This window comes from Cyprinus carpio, chromosome A19 (assembly GCF_018340385.1).
Source record: "Cyprinus carpio isolate SPL01 chromosome A19, ASM1834038v1, whole genome shotgun sequence".
Taxonomy (NCBI): domain Eukaryota; kingdom Metazoa; phylum Chordata; class Actinopteri; order Cypriniformes; family Cyprinidae; genus Cyprinus; species Cyprinus carpio.
In genome coordinates this window covers 19,629,785-19,648,994 of record NC_056590.1, presented here as the reverse complement: position 1 = coordinate 19,648,994, position 19,210 = coordinate 19,629,785, and the positions used below count along the sequence as shown (strand labels likewise).

Below are 19,210 nucleotides of genomic sequence, written 5' to 3'. Positions count from 1 at the left end.
TGTTAAAACAAAACTTCTTTTTTTTGGTATGGAGATGACAGATGTACTAAGACTCCTAATGTTCTTTTATATTTGTGTTGCATGCTGTGCTGTAATAAACTTTTTAAGTTCTCACACAGAACTGATAATCATGAGCCTCACACAGCGTAAAACTGTCACTGCAAAGTTTGTCTTTGACATGTAAACATTGCAGCTGTAATTTATGCAGTTAACTTACTGTCATGTGCCACATACTTTTGTAAGGGAATTGTGTTTTGCATCCATGTGGCTAGTTTAGACTTTGCCTGCAGAGCTTTGGGTCAAGGACAGAGGTTGCCCTGGGTAATGTTGAATGTCCTGGTGAGCATTATTGCTGATTGCTCTCAGTCAGGAAGGATCAAGTCAAATGCGGACGATGTGGGGTGTTGTTCCCATGCGGGCACAGTGTTGTGACATGGTGTCCCAGTGCCATAATAGTATCTCAGTACCCAAACCTCACCAGAGGCATCAAAGGATTATTTGAACAGTAGTATTGTAAATGTTCTGTGTTGTATTAGGGATGCACAATATATTTGTACAATGAGTTATGAGCCAACATTACAGTTGTTGTTTTTTTTTTTTCAACAAAATGTTAAAATTTGGGTCAGTTTTTTTTTATGTTTTTAAAGGAAGTCTCTTATTCTCAGCAGGGCTGCATTTAGGCTATTTATAAAAAAAATAAAAAAGAGATTACGATTTAAAAAATTGCATAGTTCATCCAAAAATAAAAATTCTGTCATTAATTACTCACCCTCATGTCTTTTCAAACCCTTCGTTCATCTTCACAACACAAATAAAGATATTTTCGATGAAATCTGAGAGCTTTCTGACCCTCCATAGACAGCAATGGAACTACCACGTTCAAAACGAAGAAAGGTAGTAAAGACATCGTTAAAATAGTTCATGTGACATCAGTGGTTCAACTGTAATGTTATGAAGCTACGAGAATACTTTTTGTGCTCAAGAAAACAAAAATAACGTCTTTATTCAACAATTTCTTCTCTTCTGTGTTGGTATTCGCGTTTATGAAGATTATTTTATGTACAGTGTGCATCTTCCTCTGCTTGTAAACAAGGAGCAGTGTATCCGGGTTCTGCATCAGAACTGCAGGTTCTGTCTCAGCAGCGCCACATGCATGCAACGTGGTGCTCTCGTGAATGCACTTAGGCTGACACAGAAGAGAAGAAATTTTAACAATGTCTTTACTACCTATCTAGGCCTTGAAGGTGTCAGTTGGATTGCTGTCTATGGACAGTCAGAAAGTTCTTGGATTTTATAAAAAACATTTTAATTTGTGTTCTGAAGATGAATGAAAGTCTTATGGGTTTGGGACGATATGAGGACCATGAGATATGAGAGTAATTAATGACAGAATTTTATTTTAGAATTTCATTTTTGGGTGAACTAACCCTTTAACTGTTTTCTATTTTAAATATGTCTTAAAATGCTAATTATTCTTGCGATGGCAAAGCTGAATTTTCAGTGGTTACTATATTTCCTATAGAAATCATTTGTTGAAAACAGTTGTGCTTCTTAACAGTGTGGAAACAGTGATACATTTTCATCAGGATTCTTTGATGAATAGAAAGTTCTAAAGAGAAAAATTCACAGTCATTTTCATCAGGATGAAGTTGAAATATTTTGTAAGATTCATCAGGATTCTTTGATGAATAGAAAGTTCTAAAGAGCAGCATTTATTTGAAGTTGAAATATTTTGTAAGAATATACAGTATATGTCTTTACTGACACTTTTGATAAATTTATGCATTCTTGCTGAATAAAAATATTAATTTCTTTAAAAACAAATTTGACCCCAAACTTTTGAATATGTATCAGTTTATATTTGACATGTTAGCAAATATTTTTTATATTTAATTTAAGCACTAATAATTTAATAACACTGTTATATGTAATCTTTAGCAAATCTCAAAATTAATATCCATTTTTCATACTACAAATTAAAATGTTGTGATGCCTAAATTTACTTGTAACATTTTAAAAACTGATTCTTCTCTCTGTAATTATCAGTTTAATCGACCAGAAAGATATCATTGTGTCTGTATAAACTGTAAAGAATTATTACTCAGCAGAATACCTGCCTCATCCTATATAAAGAACAACTCATCCAGACAACATGATGGATGTGTGATATCTTGACACTTTAGCTGGTTTATACTGTAAGATGTGAATAAGGTATCGCGAGAACCTTAGGACAGAGATTGATAGAAGTGGCCAAATCTGTTACTTATGTAACTCTCATGTGGCTTGATCTGTTGAAATGTCTGAGTGGAGCGGGGGGCTGTTCTTTTGGATGATTTGCACCCATGCATACGTGTATGAGGGTGAGCAAGCTCTGGGTCATGCAAGGTCTGTTTCTGTAGTTTATATGCTAGCAGTCGAGGTCCGCATGTGGTGGAGAGACTGAAAAGAGAAAGAGATGCAACACTGCTCCACAGAGGTTATTATTAGCAACAGCAGGAAGTGTAGCAGAACATGGGTGTGGGTAAAGCGCCGGGGTTGGGCACATTCCGTTATTAGCTTTTGTATGTGTCTGTCTGTGTTTGGTTTGCACTAGCAACCACCTTTTGTCCTTGCTGTTGTACTCAGTTACGCGTTAATACAGTTGCGGTAAACCTCAAGTCTGGGTGATTTATTTGGAACACAAATCCAAAACAAATTCTGCCCACTGTTATCCATCAATCCCAGTGTCCTCTTAGGTTAATTCTTGTCTGAATTCAGCTACAACACATCAAGACTAATAGACTTTGTTTTAATGGGTCTTAGTGCTTTGGCTCCTCCTGCAGTGGCTTAATGTTACAGTCCTAGCACCTCTTTATCCCTGGGAATTGTCCTGAGTGGAACATTTGGCTTTCACTTCTTCTGCCATATGACAATAAATAATTAATACAAACAGCATTTGTTTGTGATGGGGTTATTTCATTAAAATGCTGTCAGAAAAATTTAATCTGTAGGCCTAAACTAAAACTAGTACAAACTTGCATGCTAAATACAAGCAAAATAATCTTGGATATTCTTGGAACACAAGCTGTAAATGACATAGTATTGTAAATGGAAAAGTATGCCGGTCCTCCAGATTGGTGGCCAAATATCAGAAGATATTTGGCATTTACATTTCTTTAAATCACCAATACTCAACAAATCTCAATAATTTAGATTTATTTACCAGTCTTCAGTGTCACATGATCCTTCAGAAAAAAATAACTATTTTTTTTTTATTTGTTAATTTTAAAATGTCATTTATTCCTGTGATTGCAAAGCTGAATTTTTAACATCATTACTCCAGTCTTCAGTGTCACATGATCCTTCAGAAATCATTCTAATATGCTGATTCGCTGCTCAGAAAACATTTATTATTATCAGTGTACAGAATATGAAGAGCCTGGGTCTTATTCTTTTTTAAATGAATAGAAGGCTTTAAAAAAAAGCATATTTCAGAAATTAAAACCTTTTGTAACATAAATGTTTTTACTGTCACTTTTGATCAATTTAAATGCTGTTTGAATAAAAGTATTATTTTTTAAATGTCCTACTGACCCCAGTCATAATATTTTAAATGTCCTACAAAATATTATAGAATATAAAAATCTATCTATCTAGCTCTTTTTCTATCTAGCTATCTAGCTAGCTCTCTCTCTCTCTCTCTCTCTTTCTTCTCTCACTCTCTCTCTCTCTCTCTCTGTAGTTAAACATGTTTTCACCAAAATCTATGGTCTCTAGACATCGGCATGACGATTTAAAATAACCCTTATCAGTCAATCACTATTGTAGATGTTACTTTGCTAACTAGGTTTTCACTCATTAGAGAACTGTGGTCACAAGGAAGCCAAATGTAATATCGGACTAATCGGATGAAGTGGGCTAGCTGGAGGGGAGACAGCATGGATTATACACAGACAGAATATGAAGAGCCTGGGTCTTATTCTTTTTTTCATTCCCATGTTCAGTTTAAAATGGGCAGCGTTATCCCCGTTTCCCAGAATCCCACGGATTGAACTTGTTGTTCATGTGGAAACACAAATGGAAAAGAACAGAAGTAGTGCGTGAGGGAGGGAGTGAGAAGAAGAGGACACAAGCTGTGCCAGCTTCAGAGTGCCACCATGAGGAGGGAGAGAGAGTGAGTAACGCAAATCTAAAAATGAAATGAATGAAAGAGAAGAAAAACTGGACTCAGAAAACTGCAAAACAGGAAGAAGAGAGCACACGGAGGAGGGAGCTCTGTCCAACTGGACCTGATGAGAGATTAGACGTGATAACCACGAAGAAGAGAGGGCAGGAGAGAGAGCATTAGGAGTGTAAGCTGTCTGGTATTTATAGTTCAGAGGGCTGCAGGAGGAGAGAGCAGCCGAACAACAGTGTCTCCAAATTAAAATCAGATGAGAAACAAGGAAACGGAAGTAGAGGGTTCATTTAAAATCTGCTGGAGGAAGAGACAAAGATGGTATAAGTAGATGGACCACGAATGGAAATGACATGCCTTCTATCCCTTTAGGAAAGAGGAATGAGAAAAGCTGTTTTGTAATGGCATTGTGTGTGACCATTTGTGACGGGCCAGGTGTACATTGTACTCTCAAAGGATAATCAGGGTCTTTCCTACATGCCTCCAGCATCATTGCAGGGATTTACAGACCTGTTTAAATGGGACACCGTGGGATCAAATATCAGATCACGTCTGTCTGCCGATTGGCTGCAGCTCTGTGTTTGGTCACAGCTTTATGACATCATGCAAGCATCTTACTCGTTACTTCACTGCTCGTTTTGCTGACTCATGTTTGTGATCACCCCGTTTCTGGAAAATGTGAAAAATGGAGATCGAATTACCTGACTAGTAGGGCTGCATGTATAATTGCTTCTAATTTTGAAAATGATTTATGTTTCTTTCGATTATTCAAGCCTAATCATCTATATTTGCGTTATATCCAAACATGAATCTTGACTACATTGTTTGCATTGGGGTTGCTGATTAAATGCATTTACGATACATCTGTGCTACAATACAAAGTCAAAGTTTCAATAGAAAACCATTAACATAATTTGGAATTATTGTAAATAATATTAGGTATTTCACTCTTTTAGTTTTAAGAGAAGCTTCTTACCAGTTTTCATAATGTTGAGATTAGGTAAAATAAATCTTGCGCTTGAGTTGACGTTTTCTTTATTTGTGCTTCATGAAAGTACAATTACTCTAATGAAATTTTAAAAGAAAAAGAATGAATAATTGTGATTATAATTTTTCAGCAGAGTAACTGTTATCATGCAGCCCTAGACTTGTCCATTGCTTTCCTTTATCCCTAAAGTCCCCAGGATTTTCTCTATCCTAGTCCCCCTATGCACACTCATTTTCACTTTCACTTTCATTCTCTCCTGAATGCACTTCTGCAGAGCTCTGCAGAGGAAATGAACAAGCAACATCTCGTCACTCACTTGTTTATTGCTCGATTGGACCATGTCAGCTTGCATCACAAGACTTTTTATGATATGGACTTTAGAATGAACTTGCATTGTTATCGTTACCTGGTTCTCTCAAGGTGTTTTCCAGTGTAAAGGTAAGGTGGGCACTTCAGGACAGGTGTTCGCGTGGCAACAACATCATCCTCCGGGGACACTCGCTCATCTCACCATGTTGTTATGAAGTTCGCATGACAATCTGTCATTTTTAAGCTTGCTAAAAAAAATTTGTTGCAAAGAGACTCTTGAAGATGGATTGCTGCACAAAAGGTTCTTCATTCAAACACAGGAAACTGAGCAACCACGGATCGTGAGAGCTTGAAAGCAAGAGGTGGAAAGGACAGCACTCATTACTGCATTTACAACACATCTCTCCTCCGAGAGAGCAAGAGTGGCAGTGATTTGAGGGAGGAGTGGAACGTCACTCCTTATTTAGTAGTGAAGGAGGAGCTCTTGTAGAGTTTGACATGCACGTGTGAGCCAAGCTGCATGTTTTGAGCTGAACTTTGATACGGCAGCAAACATGAAGACCGGTGAATGAGGAGGAAGAATGTGGGAGCTGTAGATAGATAAGGAGGAAGTGAAAATATCTCTGCCTGTTTTCCTCGAGTGTGGATTTGATTTTCAACTCTGAATGAGAGAGTGGAGTGTGTTTGGACTAAAGGTGTGAAATGCCACACTCAGAGACATGACAGGAATACGAAGAGGAAGGTAGATCGTTCTGGAAACCAAAAGGAATAAGTCACCACCAGAATGTGGCCTGAATATTGCACTGAACGGAGCCTGAATGCATATCTGCACGCACTCATGTGCTGCGCAGGTCAGTTTCTATTGGTGTTCCTGTGCGTGTGTCGTCACCTGGTCACATGGACGCTGTGATTTGTGTGTCAGCGGATGTGTTGTTTGCTGATGTGTGTTTGTCCACTATTGTCGTGATGCTGGATCAGTGTGCGACCCCACGTGGATGAGTGTGAGCATGACGGTGTGAGTCTCTGTACCATGTTTGCGCAGTGTAGGGTGTGTGAACCAACACAATGACTCAATGCACTGAGGAACAAGAGAATGCGCCTCTGTGTGACAGTTACAGATATGTGGATAAAAGGGAATAAGTCATTCTAAGAAATAACTTGACACACACATTTCTTTTGTAATGGTGTGTTTGTGTGTGTGTGTGGGTGGGTGTGTCTGAATCAGATTCACAATGCAAAAGTGGGTGTGTGAGATATGTGAAAAGCTGAAAAGGTGTGTTCACGGTACTCATTAAACTGTTAATTTCTGTTCAAAAGTCAGACTGAGTTCCCACGCTAGTAGAGAACTCACATGTTGTTATTCAAAAAAAAGAAAATAAAAAATTATTTTAGAAAGATAACATTAACATATCATATAACTTTTTTTTTTTAATCATATATATAATTTATACGTGCATATATATTGTGAATTTGAGAGTGGGATGTTCTTCGTGTGCTTATCGGAGGAAGTGGGCCGTCTGCACCACACGGTTGCTTAGTATTGCTTTGTCACCATAGCAACCACATCAACTGTAGCCTCACTGTAAGAGGATAAAAGAAAGAGGCAGATAAAGCAGGAGTGTAATGAACTCATAGAACAGCAGGGTTGTGTGATCAATTTCTATTCTGTGCTTGGTTGCGTCACTAGTCTGGCATGTTCAGAATAACGGACAAAACAGAATACCTTGTCTCAGTTCAAAACTTCCTACCCATAATTCATTGTTTGCTATGTGTTTGAACATAATAACATCCGGGGCATCAGGTGTCAGATCAGGACTGTAATATGTCAACTTTGATCTCTACTAAATGTACTGAATTAAATAGCATTCAACATGTTTGTGCATTTCTGGGTATATACAGTGTGGTATGATACTGAACATGCTCTTGTCATGGTGTTCTGAGCATGTATTCATGTGTGACTTTGACAGCCTCCTACTTGTTATAGTAAGTTGTGGAGAATGTAGGTCAGGGAACTACAGTAATGAACCTATTAACTGGTCTTTTTTTTAAAAACTTTCAGCCTAGTTTCCACTTTTACCAAACCTCTGCTAATGTAGCTACAGATATATGTTTTGCCTGCCAATTTAATTTTTTAATATTGTGGGTTTAATATCACTTTACAAAAGGCTTTATACAAAAATAAATAAATAAATAAAAGCATGGATGTTTTAAAAATGCCAGGAAAAAAATAGCATGTCATTGTATTTTAAACTGTATTTTCTGTGAAAATAACAACACACACACACACACACACACACACACACATACACACACTACTGTTCAAGATCAAAAGTTTGGAGTCCGTAAAACATGCTCACCAAGGCTTATTTATTAAATAAAATTACAATAAAAACTGCAATATTATGAAATGTTTTAACAATTTAAAATGTGTTTTCTATTTTAATATTTTAAAATGTTATTTATTTTTGTGATGGCAAAGCTGAATTTTCAGCAGCTATTACTCCAGTCTTCAGTGTCGCATGATTCTTCAGAAATAATTCTAATATACTGATTTGATGTTGAAGAAACATTATTATCAATTCTTACTATTAAACATTCTTATTATTATCAATGTTGAAAACAGTTGTGCTGCTTAATATTTTTATGGAAACCATAATACATATTCCAAGATTCTTTGAATGGAAAATTTATTTAAAAAAAAAAGGGAGGATTTATTTGAAATACTATCACTTTTTATCAATTTAAAGCTTAAAAATAAATAAATAAATAAAAGTATAATTCAATAAATACAATAAAATTATAAATTAATTAAATCTTACAAACCCAAACTTTTGAATGGTAGTGTATTTACAATTTGTATTTCTATTAAATCATGTGACCACAGGTAAAATGTATTATTTATGTTAATGTATTGTTCATTAAAATACATGATTTTGCATTTTATGGTCTGTGTTTGAATTCTGGCTATTTAAAGCAAGACTGGAGGGACTCTTGTAAATAATACACAGCATGATGCTTTAGTCCTCTTCATGTGTTACATAATTAACCCAATCCCCCCCGCCCCCTTCTCGCCTCTCCCTATCTGTCTTTTTCTGCTGTTTCCTCTTCTATCTCTTTTTTCACAGATGAACGAGACAGGGTTCAGAAGAAAACTTTCACAAAATGGGTCAACAAACATCTCATAAAGGTAAAGTCCAGCACGCCGGGATATTTTCATCTTTTCTGCTGCACTGCACAATGATGAGGCCTGCTGGCCACTGGGCTTCAGTCCTGCTGAACACACGGCACGCTCACACGTTCACACTTACACACAAGACTCAGAGACTAGGACACTTGCAGCAGGTCCTGCATGTCAGCGATTGTACAGACACTGTTATTGGTTTAATAAAAACACAATGACAAAGGTATCTCCACAGCATTTTGTCCAAAGATGTTCAGCATGTTGTCACGCTGCAGAACTATATTTGTGAATCTGGTAATCCTCTATAACTCCTGCCCCACTGACTACCGATCATGAGAGCAAAGAATGTTGGGTATTTCGAGGGCAGGGCAGATGACCAACCGCAGAAGGGCCAGAGTTATGAGGGTTAGAGGTAGTGGCATCATGACTCTGCCGGTATGCTGTAATGTAGGTCAGATCACAGGAAATGAGATAGGTTTGTTTGCACAGTGCTGCTCTAATGTTAGACTTTACAAGTAGTGAGTTATGTATACTAGACCTCTGTGACCCTTTTGGGACCTCTTTATATTGTATTAGAGACGACAGACTCTAATGGCAGGCGACAGTAGGTGATGATACCTGTCAGTGTTGTGTTTACACATCTCTCTCTATTTCTGGCAGGTGAACAGGTATGTTGTTCCCATCAGGCAATGTTACATTGACTGAAAGCAGTGTGTAGATTGTGTCACGTCTGTTTGTTTGTCCTTTACACACTCCTAGACACAAAAATGTTAAACTGGTCTATGTTGCACAATGTATCTGTCTACAGGAATGACTGCTGACTACAGAGGGAGGAAGCATTTGAGTGTGACACATTGTATTATTTAATACTCTACCACTTGTGTATTACTCCAGTGTCCAAGTATAGTTTGTTATTCTCTCTGTCAGTGGCAACAGGGCATCCCCTGATAATGCACCAGTGATAAACACTGAAATGACATGAGAGAGACAGAGGTGGAAAGAAATTATAACATTGTGTTCAGGGAGTATGGGAACACAATATTAGTGTCATTGATCATGTGATTAGATGTACAGACTGATACAGACTGCCAGATGTTCTTGTTTGCACTGAAGTACAAGATGCTCTTTGAATCTTCTCAAATCATGCTGACATGATTTAGTTTTTACACAAACACTGCTAGCTTCAAACTTCCATTCATCTTTTTTTAGTTCAGCTTTTCACTCAAATTAATATAATTAGTAATGGAAAAAATATAATACGTTAAAAAAAAATATAATGTATATAAAATATTTTAAAATGTAATTTATTTAATTTATGCATTTATTTGAAATATAAATATTTTTGTAACATTTTAAATGTCTTTACTGTCACTTTTTATCAATTAAATGCATTCTTGCTGAATAAAAGTATTAATTTCTTAAGTAGTACTGACCCCATACATTTGAGCAGTATATCATATATAGTGTTTTTTTTTTTTTTTCTGAATCAAGTTAAATAAAAGGAGGGAAGGAGAGGATAGTGAGAGTCACAGTTGTCAGGATGTTCTTTTATACTCAGCAGATGGTTCTCCTGTGGCCCTATGGGGAGGCAGCTGTGTTGGATCTTCTGTGTACAGTTTAGGATCTCTGAATCCACACACACACACACACATGCACTTAAATACAGAACTTGAAGATCCTCCATGTTTTTCTTGTTGCCAGTTTACTGGTAGATCTCTATGAATCTGGCGTCCTCTGCTGGTTAGAGTTAGTGCACTGCAGCTGTCTCTAGATGAAACTAATTTACTATTTTATCCAAACAGCTTTTGTTAATGGGTCGCAACCAACCAAAATAAAAAATAAATAAAATTTGGTTTCTAATTGTCCTTTTAATACAGTTTGATGTCTAAAGTAAAGCCTGTAACCAAACATGGTAATTCTAGCACAAACCCTATTGAAAAAGTTACACCATTGCATATAATAAAAACACACAAAGGCCTCTAATGACTAATGAATTCAGCTCTCTCACTCTAACTGTATTTCTCTCTCTTTCTCTTCAGGTGCGGAAGCACATCACAGACCTGTATGAGGATCTAAGGGATGGGCATAATCTGATTTCCCTGCTTGAGGTGCTGTCTGGCGTCACATTGGTGAGAAATTAACTACCATTACCTTAACACACACAGGTTATACATAAGGGTGTACACAAATTTGATTCCAATGCTTTATGCAATTCTCTTGGGCAATTCATGGGGCAGAGATGAGGATCTGCTTTATTTTCCATAATGCGGTTCACATGTCACATGGCTTATCACACCACCTGCCCTTGACAAAATCACTTAAAAATTACAACTTCTATTCAACCTCACACAAAAAAATCAATTTCTATTTACAATACTACAAAATAAGGAAAAAAAATCTAGATATATATATATATATATAATATATATAATCAGGCCTTAGTTGATCTGGGGGTTAGGCTGATATCGTTAAGTGTCCTGGCTTGTGGCTGATGTTGCCGAATGCAGATACAGGCCTTGCAGCAGTCTGATATGTACTGCAATGTGTTGTAATGACATCTGCATTAGTGCATTATTTCTGCGCTCAATCTTGCCCACTCTGATGGCTGAGGACCATGATGCACTGGGGCAGACTGACTGACAGGTGGATTAACAGAGACAGAGTGCTGACACACCACCTGCCCTCTACAACTGCTCTATCTCTGGGGGGGATGGGGGGATTCCCCTTCTGGTCTATCCATTTTATCCCCGGTGGGGATAAAAACATCTTTCTTTCACCTCATCTTTTTTTTTTAATATATATATATTTTTATATATATATATATAAAAATCTTTCATATATATATATATATATATATATACATTTTGATTTTGCACTTATTATTTGTTGTTTTTGTTTAGCTTCACTCTCTTCCTCTATCTACATATATCAGCCCTTCAACATTGTTTTTGTCTTCATCCTTTTTACATATATCAGCCCTTCAACAATCATTTCATCATCACAATTTTTCTGTGACCCATCATGTCATCAGCACAAGGGCACGTCAACTCTGCGGAGAACGTCTGTGTCACGCGCACCCCCACTCATCCAGCTGGGTGTTGAGGATGAGGAGGATGGAGCTCAGGGAGTATGTGTGACCTCTCCCCTCCCCCTACTGAAACAAACAGACACATAGTCAGCTCTCTACACTGCATGGCGCGGACTCAAAAGACAGGCCAATTTCGTGAATATGCAGATGGCAATGTCTAATACGCCAATTCAAAATTCATGATGCCAGACATAATTTGATTTATTACATTTAGGTGTGTGAGAGAGCTCGCCTTGTGTACACATTTTATATACACTTCACTTCAGTACTGGCAACGCTCACGTCACATGCTCACATTGAATCTGATGACTTTGACACATTTGCCCTATTGTGGGGGTTTTCTGGTCACCTGTTTGTAGGTTTGCTGTACACGCTGCTGTATTTGCGGGTGATAGTGAGCATGCTTTGCATGTAAGGGTGTGCGAGTCTGCTACATGACCTCAGTAGAGAGTAGTGATAGACCGATATATTGGACAGGCCAGTCAACTGGATGATATTTGGCTGTTTAGATTATTGGCCATGCCTGGCTGATAAATATATTAAAAAGTCAAATTTGACCTTTCAGCCTTGTCAATAGATATTTTCTGGTTTCAAACCTGAGGAAATTTTGGTTCATCTTAATTGTAATATTGTAAAATTGTAATATACAGCTTACTGTTCAAAGGTTTGTGGTCAGTAAGATTTTTTTAATCAATTATTTTATTCAGCAACAATAAATTAAATTGATTAAATGTAACACTAAATAAATTTAAAGAAAATATCTATTTCAAATAAATTCTGTTCTTTTTAACTATCTATTCCACAAAATATGAAGCAGCACAAATGTTTTCAACATTGATAATAATAAGCAGCACCAAATCAGAATCTTACACTGATATCTGAAGGATTGTGTGACACTGAAGGCTTGAGTAATGGCTGCTGAAAATTCAGCTTTGCATCACAGAAATAGTGTTTTTCTGTTAACAAATGCAGCCTTACTTTACAAATCTTACCAGCCCTAGACTTTTGGATGGTAGTGTATATTGGTACTATATCGGCCATTTACTACCCTGCATGGTAGATATTGCTATTGGTCACCCACTAGCAGAGAGGTGTTAGCAGGTAAGGCAGAGTGTGTGAGATACAATGATTATTTAGATTTGCTGTTTGAATGGTTTGCTAATGGTGACATTTTCACAGTATGCTAACTATTCCCTGTGACTCTGAGACAGGATTATGAATTACTGATGATCCTGAGAGGGTCTTGTGTTATTTTGCAGTGTGCTGCTTTTGCTGCTTTCAGGCTTGTGCTAATGAAGCAAACCTGTTTTCACACAGACCTTCAGTTTGCCCTATCAGTGCACTCATCTGCATTCTCTCTCTGTTTCTCTCTCACTCTCTTCCTGTCTTCAATAGCCCAGGGAAAAGGGTCGCATGCGATTTCACCAACTCCAGAATGTGCAGATCGCCTTAGACTTCCTTAAGCAGAGACAGGTATGAATGTCTACACTTACGCATTCTCACTCTCAGAAACAATCACCAGTCGCTTTTTACAGATTGTCAGCTCTTTATTTATAAATGCAAGGATGTAACCAAATATTCAAGATTGGGATGGCTGAAATAAGATTTTGGGGCTCAAATACTATTCTGAATATTGGGGAGGACGTGTCCCCTTTAGTGTTGAGGCTAGTTACCATCACTAATAAACTAATGTAATGCACATTTAGGGGAAGTGAATACTAGATGAATGCTTGGGACGTCTTTGATAACATGATAACATGACCTGGAGTTGATAGATGTGTTCTGCCCCATATAAGTCTGTCCAATCCCCTCTCTGTTGTCACCCCAGCCCAGGGTCCCTGAACCAGACAAAATGCCAACCTGCACCCTTCTCCCAGTACACAGTACATAGCTTCTGACAGCTGTAAGCATAAGAGGACAACAAACGACAAAGCTGTCCTGAAATTACATTACATTGACAGTTTTCACTTGTTTAGTCCCTAGGCATTTTTGGCAGATTCAAGTAATGTTATAGTGTTTTTTTTTGGGGCAGTCAGACACTTTATTTGACACCTTTACACCAAATTATACCTTCAACTCATTCAGGTACTTCCCGCTAATGAGAGTCTTCTGTTGCTTTAATGCAGGTCAAATTAGTGAATATACGCAATGATGACATCACAGATGGGAACCCAAAGCTGACACTGGGACTGATCTGGACCATCATCCTTCACTTCCAGGTAAGCTCACCTTAGTCACAGCTGTGTCCTACTTGAATATCCAGTGTTTAACACAGCATGCCAGAGTTAGAGGTGACTCTGTTTACCAGCCTCTCATGTCCGCAGCTGTCAGTTTGAGCAACAAGGATTTTCCCATGGCAAGAATAAGAGAACTCAAGAGGGAATGGTTCATGAGGAGAATGTGATGGATAGAGTACAATCCTAAACTCAGACTTTGAATATGCTTAGGGAATGGTTTATATGGTGCTTTAATGCAAAAGGCACTGCAGTTTACCTGTTTTGCAGAATGGTCAGAGGTTGCAGACAATTCTAGACAGGCAATGCCAGCCTTCAGTTTTCTACAGTATACTTATGGGTCAAACTAGAGAAGTAAGGTCTGTTGGATGGATACTGCGCTGCTGGATGGTAGAATTGAAATCCCATTTGCTGCATGTTAGTTAATCCGAAGCAATAAAAAGATATTTTCACCCTTGCTCCATTTTTTTTTTTATCCAAATTTGTGTAGAAAGCTTAAAATTTTGGCACTTTGATCAAATAATGACTCAAGAAAGATATATTCAAATCACTGTAGTTACTGTTTCCATTCATTCGTGTCAAATGCATTGTATGCAGTACTATATTCTTTGATTGTAGTCTTCATGTTTTAGCAAACATAGTATATCATGCATTTGAAAAATTGCATGCTATGTACAGTATACAGTTGTAGCCAATTTCATTCTGAACATAACATTAGTCACCTATCGGCTATGAGAAAAGGCCACAGTGCTAATTTAATAAAGACTAGCTCTTATCAAAAATAATAAAACTGTTATGATAATTTACTTTCTGCTTATTAAGAGTGTTCTATTAAATGTTATTTAAAATCTATAGTTATCATTTACTGCATACTAGCTGCATTTCCCATGCTCGTCCAGCAGAGGACACTGTTATTATCAACAGAGCAGTGACATCACAAGGTGACATGCAGCTGGTTGCCAAGGTGATTGTGTTAAGTATGACCCCAAAGCATTCTTCAATCAGCATGATTCAGCAGAAAATAGTGGAGGAAGCATAGGCCTCATGAAATAGCAATTAATAATAATAATAATAAAAAAACTGATTTAGAGAGATTTTAGATTTAGAAATGCAACCACTTATGTGTTTTTTTTTTTCTCCACAGTGCTTGAATCTGATATTTTTACATCCAGTATATTCTAACAATAACTAGAGATCTGAGATTTGTAAAAACTATCAATTATCTAGACAAATTACAGTAATTGAAGAGATTATTGCAGTTCCTTCAGAACAGAGCAGGCCACTGGCACACAAATAAGTACTTGTAAACTACTTGCTGTGTCTCTGGGACAACACTAAAACATTTTATTAATTGTGCACAGGGATGAACAGATGCAAAAAAAAAACAAGGAATGGGGCTTTTAAAACTTGCATACTTAATTGCAATACTTAACATTGCTTAATTATGAAACAATGGAAATGAGACAACAGTACACAAAGCAGAGCATGCCACTGACACTAAGACAGTACAGAGAATTTGATTTGGTTAAACATTTCAACATTAGCTTTGTTATTTGCTGTCAACCAAAAATATATTGGAAGGAGGAATAAACGGCTGGATGGTAGACCACTATAGAAGCGCATAATGTTATTGTTGTGATGAACAAGTTTACTCTTGTCATTGTAAACTCTTTTAAGTTCAAGTTGGTCCACTTCCAAAGGTGTACAGTAACATGGCATGATTTGTAATGTCTTGCAGCCAAAATTACTAAAGCACAATATAACTTAGCATGACTCATTTACGGAAACATCCAATTTAATCATTTCAGCAGAGGCACATTAGGAGCCATTAGGAGTTGCTGTTTGTCAGTAGAACCATTCGAAACCACTCCTGTAAGTGCCATTTTGATGCATACTTTACATTCACTTCAGACAGCCAAGAGAGACTAGCGATCTAACCTCCCCCACACTCAATCTGGGACACTTTCCTCTGTATTGAAACCACCGCTGTTATTTAGGCTAACAGCAGCCTTTAGAAATTATTTTGTATACCCTCATATATGTTTGTATTTAGGATCCTGTGGGAAAATACCAATCAAGCTTCACTGTATTAGCCTAGGCTGAATTTGCGCCAGCTGTCTCTGTCACAAAAAGAACTTATCTGATTGGCTAATATGTTAGTCACATAAAAGTTGTGGTTGTCTGGCCAGCTGGGTCATTTGGCAAAGATTGTAGTGTGCTGAAATCTTATGCTCTCTATCTGCAGGATAAAGCTGATAAATGTGTGCCGGTCTCTGTCAGTAAACAGAAATTTACCCCATCTCAGTTACAGTACAGGAGACTCTTGATACATGACAATTAGGCTGATTCAAAAAAACAAAAACAAAAAGTGGCCTCAGCTGGCTGATTATCATATCACATCACATTTCTGATTGATTTATTGCTTGTTAATTCATCACTTTCCTTTGCAATCTTGCTCATTTATGCTGCTTCTGATCACATGACTAAATACCATCACAGTGCTGTATTTTGTGTAGCAGTGTCTACAGAAAAGGGATATCTTCATCTTCATATCTACAAAGTGTGTTCACATTTACTGTTATTTGCTGAATTTCCGCTGACAAAATCCAGTAATTTCAGTAGGAATCCATGCGAGGGGGATTGATTTCCCCGTACAGATTAAGCATTGGGTCATGCAAATGTGCATTATTGAACAACAGCATGCAAAATTTCTTTAGAATTTAAATAATGTGAATGCATCTTTACAGTTGGTAAGATCTTTTATCTGCATCCCCTAACTCTTTATAGATTTATCATGTTCTTTAGACCAGTTAATGGTAAATCCACTATTTCTGAATTGTCCCTTGTTCATCTCTGTCAAAATGTCTTATGGTTGGAGTGTTAATATTTATATATATTTATGTAAATGTTGGAGAGGAGAGGCAATAATGTTAGCTGTGAAATAACGTGTATGTTAAGGGGCAACAGTTATTTCAGGTTCATTGTTTTCTTGTAGTCTCAGGCTGCCAACCAATTAAAGGCTATTTGATTGGTGTGCATATGTGCGTGCATGCTGAGCTCTGAGCTCACCAGGCATCAGAGTAGGGAGGGAGGGAGGGAGGGATGAGCACGTGGATAGGAGGAGAGAAAAGGGAGGAGGAGAAAGCTAAAGCAGCAGCAGCGTATTCAGTGAGGCTGCAGCAGACTGGAGATGAAGCTCTTTTTTCCGCTGGTGCCTACCAGTGAGAGCAGAGGAGCTACCCAGCAACTGAGAACTGAGCTATTACTGGAGCCCCTGGCTTCCTCTCTCCCCTGCAGGCCTCTTGAAGCACATCACATATACAGCGACTCATATGCTTTCAATCTCAGAATCGGGATCGCTGAACCCTGCAGACGCACACATGTAAGTCACACATTTTAATTTGCACCCAGGTTGTGCAAAGGAGAACACCGTATCAATCGGATCAATTTCGCCATGCTTGACTGATGGAGCTGCGCTTTTTTCAACACTGGGGCAACCACTCTTCTCCGAGGCCAGCAGTGCGGCTCCTGGTTGGGGGAGGATTCCTCTGGATTTCCCACTTTTCCTCTTCCAGCCATGGTTCAACTGCTGAGCCCAGCCCTATCCTGGCGGCGTTCTAATTAGATTCCACAGCCAGAGAAGCCGACAGTATCAGGGAGCGGCACCTTGTCAGCTATCACTCTTTCTCTCATCGGCTCACCCCAATCTGTGGACATACACTGATTAGTGGCAGAACAAGGAAGACAGGATGGTTTGAAACTGTGTCTACATCATATATGGGAGTGGACTATGTGCTAAACCACATCTGTAACCAGTCATGTCAGCAGGGGGAAGGTGATTGTTGAATTTTGCTGGCTGGAGGTGAGGTCTTCACTCATGGTAGTCAATGTCCTCTTTGTTGACTTAAATGTGCTGGTGTCAGTGCATGGGATGCAAGTTTCAGTGGCAGCAGTGACGAGACGTTTAGTACCTAGCCCCTCCGCTTCTTTCTCTTCATGACTGGATACTTGTTTTAGTGGAATTTGCATGCCTGGGATGTGAAACACACATAGCTACAGGCGTGAAGACCAAACATCACCTGACGTGGCCTGGATATGCTTGTCTAATGAAGGGAACAAAAGATGTTAAGTTCTGATGGGTTGTAACTAATTTGTAGAGGAGCTGCTTGACTCTGCACTTTCATCCATTAGCAGCTGATCTGGTACCCATTATACAGCTTTCCTGTAAGCGTCCCACAGTGCTACCCTACGCGATGCAAGCATGACGGACTGCAGTGATCAATAATGTGTACTTAAGGTATTCAGAGAAGCAAGTGTTTCTAGGCATCTTACTGTACACACATGAATACGTGTTCAGACATGGTTTTCTCCAGTTTTATTCATGTAGAAGCTGATGATTAGTGCATCCTAATTATACATCCTGATGCAGAGATTTTGAGCATGTGCATTTGTGCTCACAGGAGTATGGCTTTGTATGTGTGCAGTGCAGTTTTATTGCGGTTCTCATCTTGAGAAATATCTATAGTGTCTTCTATAATAGTGTGTCTCCGAGTACTGTGAAAAATGGCTTGCTGTTTAACACATAACTTGTGAAATGGGCTAAAAGGCACCAGTTTTTCTTCAGTTAGTGCTGCACCATCTCTGCATCATGAGAGAGTGAAAAAAACTTCAAAAGCCTTGCCCGTAGTTATTTAATATTTTATAAAGGACAGTAACCTATATTCAGCATCATGTCCTAGAGCTTACTAGGACCTTAAGTGGTATTTGGTTTAGGTTAACCGTAACATTGCCTGAACAACATCAGAACGAGAAGACTAAGCAACAGGAGGTATGACTGCTGTACAGATTAAAGTTGAGACATGATGTCCTGGGAGAACCTCACCTTGTACCAATCCCTCTTGTCATGGTTAATACTTTTTTTCATGATTTTCACTCCAGATGAGTCAATAACTCTTTAACTTACCTTACCAGCTGACTCAGGCTGACTGTTTCAATCCCATTGTGGACATTTTTCCTTTTGGCTCATATTAATTTTTACTCCGTCTCTATGAGATATGGGGAGCTCCCTTGGTTGTGTGAAACAACCCAGGGATGCTGGACCAGGTGGTGCTGCACCACTATCACCCAAAAGAAAACTTCGCTTTAGACGAAAACGAAAGGCCAAACAGAAGTTAAAAGGTGCCGAAGGGGAGGACAAGAGAAGCCACATCCTTGAAGAGAAGGACTGTGGAAGCGTTGAAGTTACGGAGGAGTC

General features: G+C 38.2%; 1 protein-coding gene across 1 annotated transcript in view; it reads left to right on the top strand.

Moving 5' to 3' along the window:
• The window catches only part of LOC109048530 (microtubule-actin cross-linking factor 1-like), a 160,741-nt gene that overhangs the window by 55,645 nt on the left and 85,886 nt on the right, over nt 1-19,210 (top strand). The window contains 4 exon segments of the mRNA XM_042776931.1: nt 8,579-8,640; nt 10,674-10,763; nt 13,118-13,195; nt 13,849-13,941. Coding sequence (XP_042632865.1) covers nt 8,579-8,640; nt 10,674-10,763; nt 13,118-13,195; nt 13,849-13,941 — 323 coding nt within the window.